We start from the raw sequence: 25559 nt of genomic DNA on the forward strand, positions 1-25559 counted from the left end.
TATTGATAAAGATTTAGCACTCTTAAAGAATGCTTTCTAATTTTAACTCAGAGAATAGGTGCCTGACAAATTGATCGAACTGCAATTGCAACATTCGTTCCTGCAAAGAGAAAAATACTCCTTTGATCTCAAGAGAATTTAAAGAGGTCCTGTGTCCGGGTCCCTGCATTATGCCTGGCACCTGCTTCCTTGGTCTAGGCTGTCAGAAGACAGGGTGTGGAGCTTTTTACCCTTTGGGTGTGTGGATTCGGGAAATCACCTTGCTCACAAATAAGTCATTCTTTTTCTAAAATAGAAGGCAGCAGGAACCTTGCTGCTAGGACTCATGAATCCTTTTGCTTTCAGTTTCGGTGGGTATTTGCTTACCTTGTTTACCATTCCTTAAGAGAGGCCTGCAGGAGAGCTTTGAAAATCAGAGCAGTTCTCTAGCCCTTCCTTTTTTTGGCTAATTAATTAATTAGCCACAAGCAATAATTAGATAATTATTAAAGGTAGTTTGGACTGAGCTACATCCTGAGGACACAACCCCAAGTAAGACAGGGTTGCTCCCTTCATGGAGCTTGGAATTGGGGGAATAGCCTTGTTGATAGGCAGTCATAGAAGTTCTCTGACACAAGTTCATGAAGCCATGAAGCATGTAGTAGGTCCATTCAACCTGGACTGGGAGAAGTGACAGCCTTGGAGGAAAAAGTAGACGAAGTGATATCCCTGCTGAGATGGGAAACATGTCTCGGAAAGACACACAAGATAACTGTGTGTGTGTGTGTGTGTGTGTGTGTGTGTGAAACAGCTATTGGACAGTGAGCACTTGTGTGTCAAGAGTCATTTTTGGATTCCACTGTAGGTATAAATTTGGTCGGATGTCTTTGTTTTGAGGTCCCATTTTATTTTAACCCCAAATAGGTGTGAGATACTCACCAACAGAGTAGTTAGCTCTCCAGTCCCTTTACTGAAAAGAAATCCTTCATGCATTTGTCCATCTATCTGCCCATTTGTTCCTCCATCCAACCCTCATTCATTGTCTGTTCTGTGTCAGGCATTGTGCTAGTCGCTGGCTATAGAAAGCACCCCTGTATCCACTTTTCACCCCCAACTTGGGATCTGCCAGGGAGATAGACTCGGTCAGTTGTGGCATTTGGTCACTGAAAGAGTAGTCAGATATATAAAGTTCTGTGAGGCTTGGGAGGAGACACTGGTCAGGGCAGCACCGGATAGCTTGGTGAGGCTTTACTGAAGAGGTAACACAAGGCTTGCAGTCTTGTGTGTTCCTATGTGAGGATGCTGTGGGGGTTATCCGTGTAGACTCTGCAGTCAGACTGGACATTCAAGTCCTAGCTCTGTCAGCAAGAGCTGAGAGATGTGGGACACTTTATTTTCACTTTTTATGTGTTAATTTCCTTATGTCTAAAATGAGAATCACAATAGCGGTTTCCTCAAAGGGTTGTTAATGAAGATTAAATGAGTCAAGACATATAAAGTGCTTAGAACAGGGCCAGGTACAGAATATGCATTCTATAAGTGTTAACTAGCAACTGTGATTATTATTGCTACTGTAATGTTTGGGGAGAAGATCTAAGCGTTTGGTCTACCTAAAAAGAACTATAATGTGTGTGTGTTTATGTGCATGTGTGCATGCACGCTCAGGCGTTTGATGGTTGGGATTAGACATACAGTTGTAGATGATTTGGGTGGTGGGGCCTGGTGACAAAAAGTATTAAACTATTTACAGATCTCTAAGCTCTATGCTTTCTTGTATTCGAGTGCTCAAATACCTTAGCTAGTATCACAAGTTTACTTAAATCTGCTTTTTAAAAACTTGAAATCGTTTCTTGTAACCTGCAGAACAGCCACTTAACATGAAAAAAAAGTGTAAAACAAAAACTTGCAATGACACCATTCTAGCACGGTAACTGTTTCCTTTTTTTTCACTTACTTTGTTTCTGTAGATTTATGTGTAAACATCAACATTACAATCTTAAGAGGTATACAGTTTTGTGTTTTATTTTTTAAATTAGTGTTCTTGGAGAAGCTTTCCTTAATGTTTTAGCCTGCTCTGTTCTTAATTATTCTAGTGAATGGATGCACAGTTTTCTTTTGTATTTAGTTATTGTGATGTTTTTAACCATCTCTCTATTCATAATATCTCAGATAATTCTGTAATGCACATCTTTGTGATCAAAATTGTTTTCTTTTGGGTGGTGCACCCGTGGCTCAGAGACAGAATTCTCACCTGCTGTGTCGGAGACTGAGTTTGATTCCTGGAGCCTGCCCATGCCAAAAAAAAAAAAAAAGTTAAAAAAATTTTTTTCTTTCATGGAATTTTCTTTTTGATAAATTCCTAGGGTTAGTATTACTAGGTCAGAGGATTTAAACCTTTTGAGGCTCTTAGTAAGCATAGCCAATTGGATCTTATATCCTCAATGTTGCTAGCATATTCCTAGTGTCATAGTTACTACAGATATTATTATTTTCTTCAAAAGTTTGCTGATATTGGGAGGTTTAAAACAATGCTCTAATTTTGGTTGAATTTGTCCCTTCTCCCCCGCCCCCCAGTGAAGATGCACAATTTCTTGGTGCTTACTCTTCTGTGTGAATTGTCCGTTCACCTCTTTTTCTGACTGTGTTCTTGATATTTTCCAATATAAATTTGTAGCATATATTTACCATAAATATTAACTTTGTGTTGGAGAAAAACCCAGGGGGCAGGTAATTGAAAAGGAGAGCAAAAGCTCTTGCCCTGTCCTGCCCTAGTTAGCCTCTCACTCTTGCTGTTGGGGAGGGAGAAGGAAGACCCAGCATTCTCCATGGATCTAGCTTTGCTGGGATCATAGTGGCCAGTCTGGACCCTTCAACAACGTTGCTTTTCAGTTGCCTTTATTTCTATTTTTGTTTATTTATTTAATTATTTGCTGTTTTTTTATCATGAAAAATAAATAATACATACAAAAAAGCAATAAATTTCAAAGTACACTGCAGCAATTAGTTGTAGAACAGATTTCAGAGTTGGTATGGGTTACAGTTCCACAATTTTAGGTTTTCCTTCTAGTTGCCTTTATTTTTAACTTATTTTGAAATACTTTTACATTAATAGAACAATTAAAAAATAATAGAAACCCCATACAGAGGACTCCAGTATACCCACCAGATACTAAGATCCAGCAGTTTTAACATTTTGCCACACTTAGCATGTCACTCTGTCTATCCATCCATCGAGCTGTCTGTCTATCAATCCATTTCCTGAACACTGGAATGCAGGTGGTATACATCATGCTCCTTGAGCACTTAATACTGCCACGTACATTTTCTGTGAGCAAGGATATTCAAACCATCTTTAGTTATCAAATTTAAGAAATTTAACATTGATTTAAAGCCTACAGTGTATATTCCATTTTTTTCCCTGTGTCCCAACAATTTCCCTTTGAGCTTTTGTTCCTCCCTTAGTAGATCCCATCTGGTATTATGTGTTACATTTAATTGCCATTGTCTCTTTAGTTGCTGGCATCCTTTCTTTTTTTCTTTTGCTTTCTTTCATTTGTTTAATTGTGGGAATATATATACAACAACACGACTTTCCTATTTAACAGCTCCCAAGCATATTATTCAGTGGGATACTCATATTCCAATATTTTGGTACCCTCTTCACCTTCCACTAAAACTTTCCTATTTCCCCCCCCCCCCCTTGAGAATCTGTACTCTAATTTCTGTCTCTGTGAGCTTGCACATTGTCGTATATTTTCTTCGTTGGTTACCATGGGGCTTAAATTTAACATTCTAAATCCTTAACAATCTTGTTTGCTTTGATATCAACTTAACCTTCAATAGAAGACATAAACTATGTTCCCATACCCTTTTATGAAGTTGTCACAAATTACTTTTATACATTATGAGTTCAGATCCGCAGATTTACTGTTGCATTTTATCCATTTGCCTTTTATATCCTGTAGGAAGCAAAAAGTGGAGTTACAGACCAGAAATAGAGTAGAACTGGCATTTATATTTACTGATGCTACCTATTGGAAATCTTGAGTTCTACATGCGGTTTCAATCTGTTAGCTATTGTCTTTTCCTTCAAATTTCCAAAACTCTCTTTACGGTCTCTTGTAGGGAGTGTCTTAATTTCTCCTTCATTTTTGTAATCAAAATTTTTTTATTAGAGAACTTGTGGGTTTACAGAATAATCATGCATAAAATACAGAATTTCCATACACCACTCCACCACCAACTCTTGCATTGGTGTGGATGATTTGTTACCATTGATAACACTTTTTTGGTAATTCTATTATGTAACAGTAGTTACATTTGTTACAATTGGTGAAAGATTCTTAAATACTATAACTATCGTCCATAGTTTACATAGGGGTATTTTCTCCTCATGTTCCCAACCTACTTATTACTACTGTTTTTTCATGCATGTCTTTATTTTATTAGTTGTCTACCCATACACTGGATAAAGGGAGTGTCAGTCACAAGATTTTTAAAATCACATGGTCACATGATAAAAACTTTATAGTCATACAGTCATTGTCAAAGACCAAGGCTACTGGATTATCAACAACTTCAGAATTTCCTTCTGGCTATTCTAATATACTAGAAACTGAAAAGATCTATATAGTGAATCAGTAGTCATAATTGTTTGTTAAATCCTCATTTCTCAGTTACACCTCCTCCCTCTCATTTGATCTTCACTCAATCTTCGGGATATCTGGGCACTGACCATTTTAACGTCTTCATGCTGGAAAGGGCTGTCAGCTTTATTGGATAGATCTTCATTTTTGAAAGACAGTTTAGTTGGATATGGAATTCTTGGCTGAATTCTTTCAGCACTCTATGTCGTCCTACTGCTTTCTTGTTGCCATTGGTTTTTTTATGGGAAATTGGCACTTAATCTTTTTGAGGCTTCCTAGTACACACTGTTTCTCTCTTGTGGCTCTCAGAATCTTCTTTTTATCTTTTGGCATTTGACAGTTTGATTTTTAAATGACACAGTGTGATCTATTTGGGTTATCCTGTTAGGCGTTTGTTGAGCATCTTGGGTGTGTATTTATTTCTTTCATTCTGTTTGGAGAGTTTTCCACCATTATTTCTGTGAATATTCTCTTTGCCTTTTGTCTCCTTCTTCTCACTCCTTTAACTCCCACACTTGATTTATTAGTACATTTGATGGTGTATCATTCACAGTTTGCTTAGGCTCTGTTTACTTTTTTTCATTCTTCCTTCTGCTCATCACAATGAATGATTTCAGTGGTCTTATTTTCAAGGTCTCTAATTCTTCTGCCAGCTCCAATCTGCTGTTAAACCCCTCCAGGGAGTTTTTAATTTATATTACTGCAGTCTTCCGCTCTGTTTGGTTCCTTTTCATAATTTCTATCTCTTTTGATATCTTCTTTGTGTTCATCTGTTTTCCTGATTTTCTTTACTTCTTTCTCCATGTTTTCCTTTAGCTCTTTGAACATGTTTAGTACTTTTTTTTTCAAGGTAAGTCCCAGGACTGATCCTCCTTATTGATGGTTTCTTACACTTTAATCTTCTCCTTGCCTGGGCCGTTGCTTCCTGTTTCTTTGTATGTTTTGTAACCTTTTGTCAGAAACTGGGCATTTTAATATTCTAATATGTGTTATCGCTGAAATTTAGACTCTAAGGTATGTGTCTGCCCCTTCAGCTTGTAGCTAGTGTTATGACAGAGGTTTCCTTGATTGCCAAAAATCACCTTTCTTGGTCTTTGCAGAGTGCCCTGTGGGAGTTACCTGTTCAGGCCTTATTCCTACAATAAGTTTAGAAAATAGTTCCAGACCAAAGGGTAGGGGCCTCCCTTATCCCTTTGGTTTATCCTCTTGTCTTGGACATGGCATATGGCCTTAGGAATTCCCCCATATACAGGGTTCCAAATGCCCCCTAGGAAATAGTGCCTCATGGACCTTGTATGTCCCACAGGCAGCAATCCTTTGCCTCAGGAAACATGCCCTGTCTGCTCTCCCAGAGTATTGTAGCCAAGTTCCATGAGCTTTCTTCTACATATGAGGTAAGTTCTGTGATGATGAGTCCCTTCAGTCCACCACCAGACAGATTGCGTGGACATTTATATTCCCACTTATGTGCATGAGAGTTACTCTGCTCCCTCCAGAACTGGAGTTAAGTCCTTTACCATTTTTTTGAGCTTTGAGAAAGATGTTTCTGCCAGTTTTTGCTGGTCAGTCACAGTTTCTGGGTGGGGATCCTTCATTGGCGCAGGGAATTCTGCTTTTGAGCCTGTTATTGTGAGCTGAAATTAGAGGTGTGACTGCTAGTTCAGCTCCACCAGTGTGCTGAACTCATTCAGAGTTTCGCCTACCCCTCATGTCCCACAGACATCTAACGCAGAGCCAGCGCATGGTGGGCAATTTGTTCTCACCTACCGTAGATCAGAGGTTACAGTGGACCTTCCCCATACTCTCCCCTCCCCGCAGTCCCTTCTGTAGCATCCCCATTAACAGGTCACTCAACTTCTTGATCTCCTCCAGTAATTGGAGGGTCACTACCTTGCAAAGATGATTAGAATAGTAATGTGACTTTGGGCTCAAGGTGAGATGGACCTGGGTTCAAATTTCATTTTGGCCCCCAACTAGTGTTGATTTTGGGTGAATGACTTAATGTTTCTCAACTTCATTTTCTTTGTCTGAATAATGGAGATAGTCCTATTATATCTCTATCTCATAGAGTTGTGATGAGGATTAAATAAAGTCCTCATCCCTGTGTCTGAGATATAGTAACTACTGAATAACTGTTAGCTATGAGTATTATTATACTTACTAGTACAAGATATTTCCTTAAAATATCTTTGTATCTGGTTCATGAATCCGAAGCATTTTTTCGGTCCATGGGTTAAAATCTTGTTGATTTGGCAGAGAGGCTGCAGCTCTGGCTCTAGTGCTCAGAATGACTTGGAGTTTGGGATATGTTCTTTTGTAATGGAGATGTGGGTGGGCATTGGCCTTGAGCTTATTCCAGCTTGAGCTGTGATGCCAGCTGCTGGCCTGGGCATTGCCCTCATGGTCTAGGCTAGGACCTTCTGAGTTTTCAAGGTCTGATTGTATAGGCCCTTGTTGGATCCTCTTAACCTTCCCGGCTGGTGTTCCTGCCGTGACATTCCCATAGAGGAATGGCACATGCATTTAGAGGAGATGAAGCTCTATCCCACTCACTAGTTATCTGTTCTCTTCTATGGAAAATTGTTTAGTTTAGCAAAGAATGTCAGAGTTAGAGATTGTGCTTCTGAGTATTCAACATTATGCCTGTACGCTGAAAGCACTCAATCAATGTTGCTTTTCTTGGTATTCCAGGGAAACCAGTCCAAGGATATTCTGGGCATAGGTCAGCTGTAGCTGACTCATCAGTATTTCCCCAGATTTTAGCGTTTCAATATTTTTGCTTTAGCTTGCTGAGAATATAGTTGATGATCTAAGAGTTCCTCCAAGTCCCATGTGAATAAGCTTATGGCTTTTGTCCTTCGAGAACAGGTATCATTGGTACTGGTACTACGTTCTTGAATCTTATCCTTATAAACTCCATTTTTATTTAACCTAATTACTTGTGCTTTATTGACAATGATTTAGAAGAGACGGCTACCTGCTAGGCATCTTGGTAATTGCTTCCCAATAGTTGTTAATTTCAGGTTTTTTTTTTTCCCGAAATAAAATATTAGAGTTATAAATAAAGAAACAGTGCTGACATAATGGAAAGTAAAATTTTAAACAGTGGGGAGGCGGGTGGAGGGGAGGGATTAACTTGAGTTACAAGTTATCTATGACCAGGGGTGATATTTAAAATATTTGTTAGCCAGTCCTGGAAGGACATTGGGGACCTTCTTGGCTGGTGTTCCTGGAGGCCCCTGGCTGTGGCTGGCTTTTGCTCTTTACTTGTTGAATAGTGGGAAGACCTGAGGGTATGGGGTGGGGGGCAGGGGCATTCAGGGATTTGGGGAACTGATTCTACCAATCCTTATGGAAGGGCGCTAGATAGAGTTGCTCTCTTTTCCTTTATCTAAGTGTTGAGGGGACTTTGGATGTGCTGGACCTGATTATCTCCCAGTAGGTGCTTGCAAGGTGTCACATTAGAATTAGGGTTGTCTTTTTGGAAAGCACTTAGACACAAGCATTCATTCAGAAAATATTGCCTATAGAGTATGACAGGCGCAGTCCCTTGCCTGAGTGAGTGGCCTTTTTGTTGTTTCCACCTGTTGATCGTAGGAATCTATCCTTAGGAAAATGATTACAAGGATGTTTGTCATAACATTAAAAAGTTGAGCAGTGCGGTGCAAGGGTAGCTCAGTGGCAGAATTCTCATCTGCCACACCGGAGACCTGGGTTCGATTCCCAGAGCCTGCACATGCCAAACAAACAAACAAAAAAAGCTGGGCAAAATCTAAATATCCTAGGCTCGGAGAAATAGTTAAATAATATATCCTTGACATGGAATATAAACATCTCTTAAAAATCATGGATCCAAAGAACATTTCAGGACTCAGGAAATGCAGAACGTAAAATGTTAGAAGGGCAGTAAAAGAACCCCAAAGTATTGGATGAAATAATAACAACAATGAATTGTTTACTAGTGTAAGAAAACACATTAAAATACATTGTTAACACTATTATGTAATGGTGAGATCCCGGTAAGGCTTCTATTTTCCTTAAGTACATTGTATATGGTCCATTTTTGGGGTCGACTGTGTCAGTTGTAGAACTAGGAGAGTACCATATATTATGTTTTATAAATCCAGTTAACATCTTAAAAAATTATTGTACAATTAATGACTACGTTGAAGTTAAATTCGGAGAAACAAGTTTGGGAGTTGTAATTATCTTCCATAAAAGAAGCTGCTGACTCTATGGGCTAAAAATAAGAGGCCTGGGTCAGCCTCCTCTTCACTGGTGGACCGGGCTCCTGAGGCTTTCAGACTGCAAGGGTTCCAAGAGGCCCTGACGGGCTTGTTGAAAGTTAATGTCCCTTCCTGAGCCACTGCTCGGCCAGCTAACCTTGTCAGAAGGTTACCCGAGGCTCTAGGGCTCGGCTAATTTTAACCTCCATCGGCCAGTGCGGTGGCATCAGGCTGTGGAGACAGGAACAGTTTCCTGGGAGACCTGGCTGGGGAAAGATGAGTCCAGTCCACGTTTTTTTCTCATCCTCGTGTAAGTGACCAGGCACGCTGAACAAGCAGAGAGAGCTGGGATGATAATGAGAGCTTTTATGGTAAAAAAAAAAATCAGGATTATTAAAGATCTTTTAGCCAGTGTCAATGCTGGTTGATAATTGCACGGTGATGTGTCCTGCATGAACTGTGGACATAGAGTAGCCAGGTGGATGAGATTCTCTCTTCTGGAAACTAGACTGGCTGTTTTTTACAGACAGAATGAAACTGCAGTTATTTTCACAATCTAGGTGACATTTTTCTAAAGTTACAGGACTCAAATAGAGTAATGATAGATTCCTTTGACGTTTTTGATCGATTTGATTGGGAAAGGGATGCTTTTTAAGTTAAAGAAGAAAGCGAAAAACACAGAATTGCTTGTCTGCATGTTGAACAGTTGCTGTTTTGGCTACCAATAAAATTGTCATTTAAAGACAGTTCTTTTTTGGGGGGGTGGGGGGCTTTTGCAACAGGCAGCCCTGAATACAGCTGTGCCTTTTAATGGTTGTAATCCTGATATTTTAAAATGAAACATAAATCAGTAACTACACAATAATGTGACTTTGGGGCTCTTTTCTCCACCAAATATAACTTTAAAAACTTAGAGAATGCCATTTTTCTTTTTTGTCCTTAGAATTTTAAAAATCTGTCTGCCTTTCAGCGCCTTCAGTTTGGGAGTCTGCTATGCCTTTTAGAGTTAGCCCAGTTTTGCACTGCCAAGGCATTCAGTGTCTCACCGTAAGGGATTACAGTGGGAAACTTAATCACCGTGGTGGATGGCCTGGTCTTGGGTTTATCCGTCAGGCTGAAGAAGGGTAGCTCTTCTCATCGTTGGGTATATATCCACCCACTTATAAAATGGTTGCTAGGAGCAAATTAAAGAGACAACATGCACGGAGTAAAGCAAAAAGATGAAAGAACAATGGATGTAGAATCAATAACCTGCTAACTCACTAAAGTGATTGAAGTAAATTTATTTGAAATACCCAGGCTGAGTCAGACCACATCAAGCCAGCAGTGTTCCTGCACGGGAGCGAACTTTGACTTCATTTTAGGGAGAAAAAAATACGTGCTTTTTATTGGCTGTTTCTTTCTCGAAGATCTGTCCCCTTTTGAATAGATCTGATTGGCTCTGTCATGTTTGGATTTAGTTTTGAGAAAAATAAAGCTGAGTAATGTCAAGAATTTGTTGAGTGGGAATACTTAAGTTCTTCACTGATCCAAATCTGACTTTTATAAATAGTATTACACAAATAAGCAAACTTAAAAAAAAAAATCACCCTTTTGCCCTAAAATACTGTTTTCAAAAGTACTTTCAAAGTAAAATATAATATAAATGTAAGCGATTCTGATTGGATACTGAATGAATGTATTATTGCAAGGGCAGTAGTGATGTCAAGGGAGTAGTTATGAATTTAAAGGATCTTTCTTAAAATCTAAATTCCTCTTCTACTCAAGCTCAAATTCCTGCTTTTTTCCTTCTCCTGACCTGCTTTCTTCTCCTCCCCCTCCCCCTCCCCCTTACTTCCCACCCTCACTTGGCCTCCCAGTGTAGACCTGCTGTTATTTTTTGCAGTAACCTGACACCTCAGACCCCACTATGGCCCCCAGGCTACTGGGGAGTGAACTGGCTGAGAGTTGGAGAGTTGGGCTCCACCTTGTAGCTCTCCCAGGATGAGCAGCTGCTGCCTGAGGTCTCTGGGCCGTGGGCAGGCTGCCGCGGGGTCAGGACTGGGATGCCACCAGCTTGGGTCAGCAGTTAAGACCTCAGATTGTGGCCCTGTAGTAACAGACCCCACCCTGGGGTGGAGGGCTAGCCCGAGATTCTAGAAAAGCGGAGTTGGTTGTTGAGGGTAGCTATCAGCTAGTTTTTGGAGACTTCAAGAAAGTTTTCAAGTCATTGAGTTTTTTATTTAGCTCTGTGGTTATGCTAAAATAAATCTATTTATTTAGCATCTATGCTATGTTAGAGTCCCTGTCTTTGAAAAACTTGCAGTCTATCCAGGATGACAGATACAGAAGCAGAGTGTCAGGCACAGTTCTGAGATGTGTGTGTGCATACAGATAAGTCGTACACATAATCACTCAGTGATTGAGCTATTCTGTTAATGTTTACACAGATCCTCTCATTTAGTCTTTACAACAGGTAGGTAATAGTATTCATTCCCATTTTGTACAGAAAAAAACCTGAGATACAGCTAATACTTGAAATTTGGGACTTCAAGCCCTAATGTGTTCTTTAGATTTTTTAAAACTACTCTGCTGAATCTGCTGGGTGGATGCTGCATGGACAGCATGGTCTGTGCAGCTAGGAGTAATCATCAAAAAAGACAGTGATACCATTTAGGAAGCATCTCTTGAGCTCCAACAACCATTCAGGTATCGTAGGAGTTGTCAGATGTAGGAACACAGAGGTGCTTCCTCATGAGTAGGGAGATGGTATCTTAAGAGGATTTATAATGAAGCCTATGTACCAGTTGTGGGGTTGAAAGTGTGTCTGAGGTGCTCTGGGGACACAGCGGTGACCACTCTTAGTCAATGGCTTTGGTACTCGAAAGGACCAATGGACGTTCACTAGGCAAAGGAGCCCTTGAGAGCAGAATCTTCTCAGCAGGGGTGCCCAGGCGCTGGAAGTGGAGAAGCCAGGCTCTTGCTGTGCCCAGATACCTTGGAGCGTTTGGGTGGCTGGAATGCAGGGGTCCTGGGCAGGAGGCTCAAAGGACAGGCTGAGATCTAGTGGTAAAGGGGCATGGATGCCCTGTTACGCGATTGGGTTCTTAATTGAGGTGGGGATTCTGCTGAATGATTTTAAATTAGACATTTGCTAAAAGTTATTTTAGGAAAACCTCTGGCTGTCAGAGCAGGAGAAGCTGTCTAAAAATACATCACCTGGAAATTCTGATTCAGTACTTTGGCATCAAAGCTGGGAATCTATATTATTAAGAAGCCACCTGTGTCATTGGGGAACCCGGTTGTCAGAAGTGGTGTGGTGGTGGCGGAGGAAGGTGGTGTGTAGGAGAATGGAGGCAGGCAAGAGATGTGCCAGGTCAGGGAGAGAGATAATGAGATCCTGCTTGGGAGATATAAGCAGTCAGTGGGGTGGAGAGAAGCTGAGGGGGTAAAGTTGAGAGATGAGGAGTGGAAACCAGTTGTATTGGAGAGAGAGGGAGGATCCGGGTGATGACCTACCTCCTTTGCTCTTTGGGCCCTGCCTCAGCCAGGTTCTCTGCTGAGCAAAAACTTTTGGGTATCTTACAGAGCCCTTAGGGACAGTGCCTTAATGCAGATAAGTGATGTTGAAAGTGTCAGTACCGATGATGCCGGGGCTGTGTGTATGTGGGGTTTTCATTGGTTGGTTTGGCCTTTGGGCCTTCTGGTGTCTCGAGTCACATCTTAAGTGTAGAGTCATCTTTAGGCAGTTGGACTGAGGGAATCAGCATGTTGAAATGTCTTAGAGAGGAAGGGAGAGGGAGGGTTTAGTAGCATTTTGTAAATGTGATTGGATATAATTACATTTTAATTAAGGAGAGAAATACCAGGGTTTAACTTCCCTTGTTACCCTCCTAGGCTTAGGACAATATGTGGGAGGAAATGCATATATATATAAATTTTTTTATTTCTTCCTAAAGAGATTCCCCCTTTGTGCATGCTAAGGCACTGCAGAAATGTTGATTGAATCAAGTGTAGCCTTTTACCTTTTTAACCAATATAGCTGACTCATTTGCAGGGGGTGTGTCATGGGCGAGGAGGCCCATGGATGGAGATAGCTCTCCTCAGTGCACCTGTGCCATGTGGAAGGCAGACATTAGATGTGATTCCAGAGTTGGGTGCCTTGGTAACAGGGTGCCTCTGCCTTTCTTTCTGTACCTCTCTTTGGCAGGAGATTTTGCCCCACTCTGTGCCCTTTTGCGGTGCATTTGGACTATCTGGTAGTGCCGTGCACATAGTAGGTGCTCAGTTAGTATCTGTTCATTTGTGTGACTTATTGTCTGCAGGGTGAGTAATAGTTACTCACTTATCCTGCCTCAGCACATTTCTAGCCAGAGTGCCAAGATCTTTTTCCTGCTGAACTTGAACTGGATATAAACTAAGGACCGGGTTTTAATTTGGCAGGCAGGAACTGGGGGGAGGAGACTTTAATATGCCTCTGCATTTGTATTCCTTTTAGTGTTAGACCTGTTTTGCAGCTGCTCCATCATTGGGACCTTACTAAATGGCAGCTTGCAGCTCTCGTTTGAAGGATGGGGACCTGGCCGTATGGGTGACCATTGGGAGCCCACGGATATTTGCGAAGAAGCACTGTCATATATTTTTATTACTTTGCACATTTGCTCATGCCAACATTAGCTGCTATTTGCACATTGGCTGTCTGTACACGTGTGTGAGTCTCTGTGTAAGCATGGCAGTTGGGCTTGGGCATAACCACACTGTCAGCACACAACTTCTCTTCAGGGGCCAGGGAAGTAAGCAGAGGGCTTTAAGCATTTAATGGAAGAGCCGAGTGACTGGGCACTGAGGAGAGTTAATCTCATGGCTCTGGGCTGTTTAAACAAGCACACCTGTGTAAACTGTCCCTGTCTTTTGGTGCATTAAAATCCCTTTATAGATCTAGAAGGCTTAAGGGATGTGCACATTGTAACACTTGAATTTATCTAGAGGACTGTTCTGGCCTTAGACCACACTATGAGAATGCTTTTGATTTAAAAGTTTTGATTCCAGTTTTACAAAATGATCTGTTCTTTATCTTTTATCTCCCCATTTGCACACACATATACCCTCAGGAGTTGCTTACGCTTTCCTGATGTTTTTGGTGTTTTCCTGTTGCCTTTGTATGGAGCAGTCCAAACCCTGTGGCATGGCCTTTGAGGTTCCTTTTGACCCGGCTCTGGTCACTTGCAGCCTCAGCTCCGTACTTGTGCTCGCATGCTTCACCCTCTTTTCTGAACAGGCCTTCCCCTTGCAGTGCTTGTAAATGGCCTGCCAAGTCCCGCTCAGACTTCAAGACCTGGCCCAGTGTCCCCTCCCGTGACACGCTTCCTGACCTGAGAGACAGAATAAACCCATCCTACTTTTGTGCGCCAGTGGCACTTTGTTTACTCCTTTGTGGCAGCGCTTGATACCTTATGTTGTTGTTCATTCATTTGTTCACTCATTTATTCACCCATTGGGTCATTATTTAGGTATCTGTCATTTTTTTGAGAACCATTATTTGTGCTAAATGCCAAGGGTAGAAAAATGAGTGAAGGCATGGCCCCAACTCATAAAGATCTTACCAACTCACAAAGGTGACAGAGACATAAACCATTCCTGTACAGCGAGTGCGACAGTTCATTGGCAGTGGCCTGCAGAGGGGCCGCAGGCACATGTAGAAGGGCGTGCTTAACTCTCTTATGGGAGGAGAGGTCAAGGCAACCTTCCTTGAAAGGATAGTTTTCTTGTCTCCCAGCTGAATAGGGTACTCCTTGAGGGCAGGGAGCATAGCATCTTTATGTTCTCTAGTTCCGGGATGGGGTGGAGGTGGGGGAAATGCAATAAATGCTTTGCTGCATTAAATTGAATCAGATCATTAGAAAACAGAAATAAATCCCCCTTCATATGTATATACTTTGTCTTATTCCAAGATGAATTTAAGGATGTAAAATAGCTAAGTTAAAAGTGGAGAAAAGAAGGGAGCAAAAAGGAAGGAATAGAGGTGGGGACCTCATGTGGATGTAGGAATGAAACCAAACTTGCAGACCCAAGTAGACAGAAGGAGGTTTGTGTTCATTCTGGATGTGTTGAAACTTGACGTGCTGAATCCTCCAGTGTGAGCACTGATGGTATCTGCATGGATCCACTGAATCTTTAGAGAACCTCTGAATACCAGTGATTCTTATAGAAGAAAAAGAACAGAGCTTGGCCTTCACGATTAATCCTTTAAAAAATACCATCTTTATTCAAGTTTTTCTTTTTGATTGGCATATGACCTACTGAGAGGTGGACTGGATTTAACCATCAACACGACCTGTCTAAATAACCCAGGGTTATGGAAGGAGGGCCAGGATGGAAGAAGCATCCCGTCATAGAAGATGGAGTGGGCCATTTGTGATGAAGAAGAAATTATAATTCAGAATCTGTCAAGGGACCACATCTGGGAAGGTCAGCTTCTGCTACTCAGAGTCATCCCAGCCCACATATTGTTAAGTTGGCTGGTGACACACTGTGAAATATTGAGTGAGTCTCCATTGACCTTTATAAGCAGGTAGACTTGTCACCCTGGGAGCAACACCCTGATGGTGGGGCTTCCATTTGTAGGCATTCCCTTGGACATGGGGCGGAGATGGGCCCTCCCTTGAGTGCTTGGCTTAAGGTTTGGCCAAAAGGAGTATATGTGTTGGTCTGGCATGTTGCTGTCTCTTAAAATATGAATGGTCTACTTTTTAATTTTTACTTTGTACTTGTCATTTAAAATGCTAAGAAATTAGGCTTTCAGGTGGTGAATTCTTGCCAATTAAGAGAATGACACTACCTAACAGGTTAGTGGTTTAAAAGTATTACTTTCCCAATATTTGTTTTCTTTGTTTTCAGTAAGCATTACAGTGAGCTAATCTACCTTAAATGTGTGCTTACTGCACATGTATTGGAACTGGGGAGTTAATCTTGGGGTCTTCCTGAGTGTTTGGGGCTTTACCTTCTTTTACTGACAACTCCTGGAGAAGGATCTGTGAGTTTTTCTTCTGAAGTACTTATCGTCAACTATTTATTGCTAACTCTTATGGCATGTTTTTCTCTTAGTGTAGGAAACTGTTTGTCAGTCTGAAATGTGTTTCCTGTGATTAAATTGTCCACCTCCCAGGAACCCATGCAGGTCATGTAATCCAGCAGATGCTCACCTTATGAGTCTTTGCTTTTATCCAGTCTTTGCTTTGGAATGATCAGGTGGGAAGCACTGCCTTCTTGTCCTTTTAAAGATGTCCACTGATGAAAGAGAGCAGTGATCAGCTTGATAGGTGGTAGTAATGCGAGAAGGGGCAGGAATTTTGGCTCTCAGTGGCTAGTAGATTCATTAAGGGGATTTGAAAGGTGATTCCTTTAAAGACTGGTGATGCAGAGTGGTCTCATTAGTGCTACAGAGCATGAAATCGATCACAACCTTTCTTGAGCTGTCATCTGGGAGATTACTTAAGGTTGATGGTACTGAGAATTAATTCAGGAATCTCAGAAAGGTAACGCTAAATCCTCTAACAGGGTGTTCATCCAGGTCTTATTGGCTTGTTGATAGATCCTGCTGATCTGGAAGTGATTATTCACAAATGAGGAAGAATACTTATCCACTCCTCCCTGCTGAAATTAAAGAGAACCTGTTGGCAGTATATGACACCAAGGTGCAATATTTGCTGCTGGCTCCAGGGCAGACATTGCCTCAGCTCTCAGTGTCAGCATTCCCTGGAATTCTGCTCTTGCTCTGATAATGGCATATGTTCTGCAACTCCATCTTCCTAGTGGCAGCCTGTGAAACCCAGGCTGCCTATCTTCATCTGTCTTCCTCCGGCCACTTGGTCGCAAGGTTGGCTGGTGAAATGATAGGACAATAAGAACACGGCCCACTTTACAGTTATAAAAGTGATTAACCACCATTCATGTCCCACGTTTCTCCCACCTGTCCAGGGAGGTGAGTCATTATCATCACTATTCATTAGGAATTTATTAATTTCTGTGTTTGATGATGTCAGTTGAAGATAAGGCTGGGAATTCAGCACTACCTACATTCTCTCTTAACAGAATTTGAAATCCAGCCTCCACTTCACTGTCTAGTGAGTATTCAATGTGAGTCTCATATTCTCATGGGATGTTCATCCTATCTGGACAAATGACTCCTGGATTCAAATTCTGTTATGTATATGACTTTGGTCAACTTATTTAAGCTCCCTGAACCTCATAAGATGGGGATAATACTTGACAGGGATAATGAAATGATTAAATGAGATTCTGTACGTGAAAACTTCTGGTGCTGTGCTTGAAACCTGGTGGTTCATTGAATGAAGGTTGAATTTGGATTTGAGGTACCAGTTTACTTTGGAAGTAAAGCATCATTTTTCCTGGTGTTTTTGTTGGAGGGAGCTTTTCTCTTATGAGAAAAACTGGAACTGGTCGTGGGTTTTCACTGAGATCACAGCGACCTTCAGACTATCAAATGCTTGATTGAGCTGTCTACTGCAAATATCTTCTCAATCACATGGTACTCTTTCTTTAAATCCTAAAATGGTTTCCACCTGTACTTACGTCTACATTCATCGTAGCGCTTAGGAACATCTCTTTTCTTAGTTTTTCTCCTGTTACCACTCCCTATATGTTGCCCTTTCCACTCACATGTTCAATTAAGTGTGCTTTGTTACCATATTTCACCTCTTTATATTTCTTCCTCATCTGTTTCTTTGGTTTCTGGTCTTTACACCCTTCCCACTTTGCTCCCTTGTTGCTTTCCTTATATCTTTCACCTTGGTTCTTTTTTTCTTCCCCAAAAGAAAAGGGAAATAGAAGAAATAAAGAAGGTTAAATAGTGTTTCTCAGAAATTGCCATTCCCCCCCAAAATAAAGTTTGTTCATGGTAGAAGCAGCCTATATCCGGGGAGCCAAATTATATTTGCCCTTCTAACACAGAAAGTCTGTTGGTTGTCTCTAATTGTGATAAGAAATTGGATCATATATAACTCTCGATTATCCATCCTTCTGGATGTGTTAAGCCGGTCCTCTTACATCTTCCTAATTTGGTGATATCCTTTGGAGCTTTTAATTCTCATCAGCACCTGGATCAGAAACAGTGTAAAGAATGGGAAAGGAACTGAAACTCTTCTTCCCCATGGACAGTTTGGTTGATAACTTCAGTCAAGTCGTTATCAAAGAATATTCATGTTACCTGGTTATTGGTTCACACTTTCTTTTCGTTGTGTATTACTTATGCCAGGTACTATGCTAGAATTTGGTGATACTGTCGGAAGTGTGTTAGTTCCTGCCCTCATGTACTTTGGGATGGGAGGAGCAATCACAGACCAGTTTACTAAGTTCCATTTTTGGTAGAGTCTGTTGGAACCAAGGTGATGAATGGCTTCTTGAGTGTTAGCGGTGGAAATTGAGGCACAGGGGGCCATGAGGGCCGTGTGGTCCTGGGGTTGCTCAGTTGGATGGATATAGAGCACCCAGGCCACCTGTTTTTTTCTTGCCTCATAGTATTAAGACTTTGACTGAAATAAGCCATATGTTGTTTTTTGTGTGTGACACTCGTATTCAGTGGCATTTCATTAAACAAGAGGGTTTATTTTCAAGGTGAGGAGCACATATATTGCCCTCAAAGAACCCTTAAATTACCATAAATAGATGAGATGCTTCCACTGTGATAGACACAGAAGAATTAAGATGAAAGGAGCTGCACATTCCTGGATCCCACTTCAACCTGCTCTGTGCATCTGCTTGTTAAATAGTGTTAGTGTCAGAATCATCTGTATTCGACCATCTCACGCCCTTCCTTTCCTAGGCTTTTATAATAAAAGTGTACTGGTTGATCACGCCGATGTTATCACTCCACTGTACTCTTGTAACTTTTCTTGAAGGACCAGGGGGGCAATTGTGAAAGAATTATCCATTTAGGGAGTGTGGCTGTTAGGAGCAATTAGCAGTATTTGGATCACTGGTAACAGATCTTTTTAGAGTTTATTATAATGGCTGGGGAGAGTTTCAGGAAAAAATGAGCTTTCAGAAAAGTGTGGACGATGGAAACTGAGGCACATGGGAGCTTCATGATACACTGTGTTTTAATAAACAAGGGTTCCCTTCCCCTCTTTTTCCTTCTTGGTGAACTCTGGTGGGGTTGTTACCCTGAACTGATCTGTGCAGAAGACTATGAAAGCTATAGATCTTTTGATCAAATTCAGATTTAGAAGAGTATAAGAAATAATATTTGTCACCAATCTAAATTGTCCCTTTTGTCACCTAGAGACCTTAAGGAAGAGGATCCATTGTTTATAAATTGATTTCCCAAAGGGAAGCATTAGGGAAAGTTCCTTCATTTCTTCACCATCCCATTATCAGTAGGTGTTTGGGCATCATAAGGTACATATCACTGTCTAGAGATAAAGGCCTTGAAAATAAGTGAACATCTTTTCAATGGTTTATAGATGACAGAATGTCTTTATTCATTAATTCACTAAACCTTTATGGCAACCTGTGGAATAGCTTCACCCCATCTCTTGATAAATTTTCTGTAATGGGGTTGAATTTAACTTGTTTCTATTTTGCAAATGAAAACTTGAGCTTCTGAGAGATTAACTCATTTGTTTAGTGGGTGAGTCAGATTGGGAACCAGATCTGTATGGTTCTAAATACTACATCAGCCTTCCCCCCGACCAAAAAGGACTGTGTTATTATTCATTTGCTGAATTGAGTGAAAGTTGATACATCTGCTCAAAGGATGTATGGCAAGGTTAAGGACATGAGCTATATAGGCACAAATAGTCTGTGCATACTTCATGTGATTAGATCTTAAAGGAGCAGGTGCTTATTGCTATAAATTCAGAAGACACGTAGAGTGGGTGGTAGTTAATTCCACACAGTTTTAGGATACTCATAATGTGTGGTTGCTACTCTCTGAGCCACCGAATTCAAGGACAGTTCCAGGATGAGGTACACTTTGAGCTGGACTGGAAAGGAGCTGATGGATGGAATGCCAGAATGGTTATTTTGGTATCCAGTACAGGAGCTTTTCTCAGCCAGCCCCAGTCTTGTGATCGGAAACTCTCTGCCCATACAGGCCTCATCTTACAATTGGGTTGTAAAACCAAGTGCCTGTATAGCTCTGTTGATTATGTATCTGGTCGTCTTTGGGGCTGTTTCCTGGCTTAGGTCCAGTGTAGGTAATTCCATTCCACTGAGCTCCAGTTGACTGGATGACAGGAGCCTGGACACAGAGTTCTTCCCTTTGCAGTAAATTAATAAGAACATATGAGCACTAGGAGAGTACCTGTATTTGGTAAGTACTCAATTAGAGTACTATCAAGAACTTGTGACTCTTATTAGAGTTAACCCTAAGGGGTTTTCCTCAAGACTCAGCTGCCTGTCTTATAATGCAGCTTAACCCTTATTTAATAGTTCAACTAGCAGAAAATTTCTCCTTATGTAGAACCAGAATCTTCTTTGAAATGTCCACTGAATGGCTCTACACTCTCCCCAAGTAACAGCTCTTTAGAGGTTGTTTAATGTCTAACAACACTAAGCTTGACAATTTTGATTCAGAAGTTTACCAGCTTTGGGCCATGGGCTGAGGCTGAAATTCATGGACCGTAATAGGAATAAATATAAACTCCTACTCATAGCTCCTAAGCTAATTACACAAGTATAGAATAGGAGAGACAGGATTCTGGAGCAGCACCTGGAATGGGAGTGGAGCCTAGAGGATTTATGGATGATAAATCCATCTATTTGTTGATGGTTGTGGACAAACTGGAATGCATTCCAGAAGGGGTGGCCTGAGGGATGACGCAAATTGCTTCTAGTCTGGAAGATGGACACCCAGGGGCCTGGGGACTGCTCCTTTCATAACTGAATGGATATCTCAGGCAAGACTGGCTCCCCCAAGGGATGGGTAGACCCTTGGGGAATGGATGGATGGCAGTTTACCATGAGATGAAGGTGTTAGCATAACAGATGAAAACATTTCAGTATGTCCATCTGAAGAAGGTTGGTATTGAGGAATTGGTGAGTTCCCTGCTATTGGTGATGTTCAAGAGTAGATGGTATAACCAGTTGAGAAGCTTTACAGGGAACTTCAGGCATTGGCTGGAGGTGTTGGTTCCCAGTTATATGGTAATGTTCTTCCCTCCATGTTCCATAGGCCCATCCTGCTACCCCTCACCTCACTCTTCTGGATTTTATCCCTCTGCTGAATGTCTGTCTTGAAATGTGGCTCCCTGGGGTGAATTGACCCTGCTGTGAGCTGCCCAGTACTCAAGGACTGGCCTGTGCATGTGTGTGTTGCTTCGGTTTTGCTTTTTAGTTTGCTTTGTGTGGTGAAGAGTGCGAAGGGAAAAGACTGGCTAGAGCTCAAACAGTTCACCCATCTCTTTATTTTAGACTCTGGGGTAGAGTGTAATTCTGCTTGAACTTGGGACTCTTAGATTCTGACAAAAAGTGTAATTGTTTGTTTGGTTCAAGGCCCAGACTGCAGGTAGTGAAGAGTTCACCTGGGGATCAATCACAAAATCCTTTCTTGTGGCATAACTGATGCCTTAACATCTGTCAATGTTTAAAGTCCTACGTTAGCATACACGTGTTGGTAAGAAGTAGTAAATATTTTGCTGAGAAGTTCTTTGAATGATGGATCCGTGGCAGCATTTAAAGGCAGACAACCTTTTGGCAGACAAAAATATGTCATGGGAAGAAGCCAAAAACACTGCTAGTTACACCGCTAATTGTGTAATGTTCATGTGCCTCAGAATTTCTGCACCTGGGAACTGTTGATATATACACAGGTGGGGCTGGGGGCAGGGTAACAGGGAGAGAGAAGAAAAAAGGCCAGGTTGTTTGCTCTCAGATGACTGCTCTGGGGGAGCAGCCCCTGGTGCCAGGTGGGGCCACCAGTACCTGCTTCCTTACTGGGTGCCTCTGCTGTAATGTTGCATGGGTCACACTGTGCCCTCCGAGCTTGGGCCTTCTACCACCCCTTTTCGATCAATCTCTAGGGGCAGTTCTTCTCCTTTTTGGGAGGAAACTTTTGAATTAATGATCTGATTCCTCTTCACCAATGGAGTATTGATATGTTAGTGTGCTGGGCAGCAGGGAGTGCTGGATTAGATCATTTTCACATTGGTTTTATGCCAGTTTGACATTTGTTTTGAAAGCTTATCCTTTCATGACCATAGGTTACATGCATAATTTAAGGAAAATAAATCTTTGACAAAGATTTCTTTTGGTTCTGTAATCTTCAGTGAAACAGAAAAATAAATGAAAAGTTTCTTGTGTAGATTTCATCTGATTAGGGATGCAGAATAGGCTGTGTGATAAAGTGCCCCATGTGAGTATAGACATTCTGCAAATGTGGTAAGCATTTGTGGTGGGTGTTTCAGGGAAGACAGGAATGGGTGGACTTATCCCTGCTTCAGAGTTACACTTAGGAGCTGACTATATAGATAAAGCCTAGAAGATAAATGCTATAGGGTAGCAGGTCCACATCAGGGGTACTTGCTTTCTACGTAGAATAAGTATTTATGATAGCAAAATAATATTTTGTCTTCCCTCTCCCATTTGTCCATCATTTTGCCTCTTGGAATGTTAAAAATTGGGACGGCTTGACATTTCAAAATTGCAGTGCCACAGTGAGGAAGACATCTTTTGTTTTTATTTTCTTGTAAACAACTTATTCTATCTAGATTTGATTATTATTGAGCAAAATGCCTTGGTAGACAGACAGTAGATACTCCTTTTTCTCTCTCTCTCTCTCTCTTTTTAAACATGGGCAGGCACCGGGAAATGAACCCGGGTCTCCAGCAGGGCAGGCAAGAACTCTGCCACTGCGCCACTGTGACCTGCCCCAGTGGATGCTTCTTAAGTGACTTTTGCGTGATTCACTGAACCTTTGCAACTCAGAGTGAATAGTCTTCTTGGGTGAAAATTCCCTCTCATCTGTGAGGATTATCTGACTTCTCCCTGACGTGGCACTTCTGTATGAGTGCTAACACACATAAAAAACAAAAAGCCAGTTGGATCTTAAAATTCTATGTTCTCTGCTAGGAGTTATTCTCCAAACAGAGCTCATGACTGAAAAACTTGCAATAGAATTAGCAAAAGCAGGATGTTTTTGGAGCTACATCCTTATCATACTATCTTGTGATTTCTCTTTCAGGTTTATTTTCTTGAAAAGACTCCAGGCTTCGGCTTGGAAAATCCAACCGCCAAAATTGAGCCCAGCAGCTGGAGCGGCAGCGAGAGCCCTGCCGAAAACATGGAAAGGATGAGTGACTCTGCAGATAAGCCAATTGACAATGACGCTGAAGGGGTCTGGAGCCCAGACATTGAGCAGAGCTTTCAGGAGGCCCTGGCTATCTATCCACCATGTGGAAGGAGGAAAATCATCTTATCAGACGAAGGCAAAATGTATGGTAAGTGGCCTGGAATGCTCCTTTGAAATAGTACAACCTGCCTTTGTAGTAAAGGGCAAATTGTAGCTGGCCAGATCCATTTGCTGTATTGGGTTGAATGATCTTTGACTGTAGAATTTAGTTGTTCACGCATGGGCTAATTCTCAACTAAGGGGAAGAATTGATAAAGGATCATTGGGAAATCATTCCCTGGGGTTGTCTTCTCCTACGTACTCAGTGGTATTACATCAAAAGCTCTCAAGGTCCAGGTAAGAATAATAGATGATTGCAGTGGTATGTTTAGACAGCAGGTTGGTGAGGACTAGTTCTCCCGAATGCCTGCCCCATGCATTCTGGAAGCACTGCTGCTTAACCTACAGATGCCTGGTGCCATGCCCAAGTGGGGGGCTGGTACCGTCAGATCTCATTATTTATTTATATTTTCATTAATTAAGTTTTTTCTTCAGGAAAAGCTAGCAACCTAGATGTTTATATGAAATTCAACAATTTTTATAAGGCAGAACTTTTATTTTTTTTCCTACAACCCTTTTCAAGGCAGATGAACATGTATATGGGCTTGAATTGAAACTTTGAACCACCAGTTTGCTGCTTTTGCTGCTAGTTAGCCACTGAATGACCAGACAAGGCATTAACCTTCCAGGTTGCTGTCACCAGCTCCCATTCTACTCGGGGGCACCTCACTGTGTGTTTTGATGGAAACCCCAAGGGTGCCAAGGAGTGCAAGACTGGTTGGTCAGATGGCTTGGGATACCCAAGGCAGCAGCGAGTAGACGTTCTGTAGTGTGGGGCTTGTGTGCTGGTTTGGGCATTCCCTGCCCCTTTTGTAAATACTTCTAGCTGGAGATTGTACTTTTTGGCTGCTTATTCGTTGGACGCAGATGGCAGGTGGTTGCATGTACATTCTGCTTGTCTAATTGGGCACATTTAGTTGACAGAGTTTGCATTATAGTTGAGTCTAAAGAGATGCAAACAAATAACCTAAACTCAAAGAAAACTGGCTCAGTGACCTACCTGAGGTTGTTAACTTATCATGGGAGTGATATATTTCTAAATAATTTGAACGCTGTCCCATAATAGGTGTTGTGCCTTTAATACTGTGGCTCTTCTCTCAGGAGTGGTAGGAGACTGCAGCTCAAACTAGCACATACTGCTAAGGAGAAAGCAGATGGTGGTGCAGCTGCCACCAGCTGTGCCCCCACCCCACCCTCCCCCTCTCAACTTGGATGATGTAATGGAAACAAGGAAAATTTTGCTTTCTGCAGCATTGGCGTCTCTCAGCCTGCCAGGGTCACACACACAGGGGAGAGAGAAAGAACCCAAACCTTCGGCATTTGTTTTAGCCTCTCATGTGATCCTTTGTAACCAAAGAAGCTTCTTCATGTCTGATGAAACAGACTCAAGATGAAATATCTCAGCTGCTGTGGGTAGAAAGTTTAAGGGTCCTAGATTTTCTGTGTCTTTATGTCTTTCCTGGTCTCCTTTCCTCAGCCTGTTTGCTTTCAGGTTCTTATCTTCATACTTGAAAATGCAACTTCCCTCCCCTCTTTTAAAGGCAGAGAAAAGCACTTTAATCTTTGAGCCTTCTTTGAAGATGACTTTATTATGTATCTTCACATAATAAGGGTGGCTGCGGGAAGCTCTGCCTTGTACAATTCCCATTTGTTTACCAAGAAATTGTTTTTTTCTAAAATGTTGGCACAGTATTGGAAATCCTGGTTGGAAATAACTCCAACTGTACTTCATTTCTCACAGGGGATACTGGGAAAAGCATTGTCCTTTCAGGAACAAGGCTTTGTGGCTGAGAACATAATTCAAAGGAAAAATTAATTTTTTAATCTCCAACTTTGTTTTCCTCTCCATTGAGACCTTACTTTTTAGTAGCAGCCATGGTAGAGTTAACCAAATTGCCTATAACCCAATCATAGAAATACTTTTATATGAAAATAATTGTGTAGAAGCTCTTGTTGGTGATTAAGTATTAGAGGAAGCAGTTTAAGCAAAAGAACAGTGAAGCATTAGAAGTCTGGATTGGAATTGTCAGCTGTGAACTGGAACTGTCCTTCTCGTGGTCTGGGTCTCAGTTTTCTCCTCTATAAATAGGATAATGCAGAAGATGGTCACGGGTCCTTCAGAGTTTTACATTTTGTGATACTGTTATTTTGTGAGTTGCAACTCAGCAGGAATGAGTTACATTTGAGAGACATGGTGCTAGCTGGGGTAGCGTGTCCTTAATACCCAGGGTAATGCAGATTCTGAGTGCCTCCTGCGTGCAA

At 41.5% G+C, this 25559-nt stretch overlaps 1 protein-coding gene across 9 annotated transcripts in view; it reads left to right on the forward strand.

Moving 5' to 3' along the window:
* The window catches only part of TEAD1 (TEA domain transcription factor 1), a 280155-nt gene that overhangs the window by 66673 nt on the left and 187923 nt on the right, over positions 1–25559 (forward strand). For 8 of the 9 annotated variants that reach the window (XM_077114015.1, XM_077114018.1, XM_077114021.1 and 5 more), the window contains exon 2: positions 23031–23286. In XM_077114015.1, the coding sequence (XP_076970130.1) occupies positions 23130–23286 (157 nt within the window). In that variant the 5' untranslated portion in view covers positions 23031–23129. Of the gene's footprint in view, positions 1–9022; positions 9162–23030; positions 23287–25559 lie in introns of those variants that run through there. The other variant, XM_077114017.1, reaches the window with a different exon arrangement.

This window comes from Tamandua tetradactyla, chromosome 8, assembly GCF_023851605.1.
Source record: "Tamandua tetradactyla isolate mTamTet1 chromosome 8, mTamTet1.pri, whole genome shotgun sequence".
NCBI classification, from domain to species: Eukaryota; Metazoa; Chordata; class Mammalia; order Pilosa; family Myrmecophagidae; genus Tamandua; species Tamandua tetradactyla.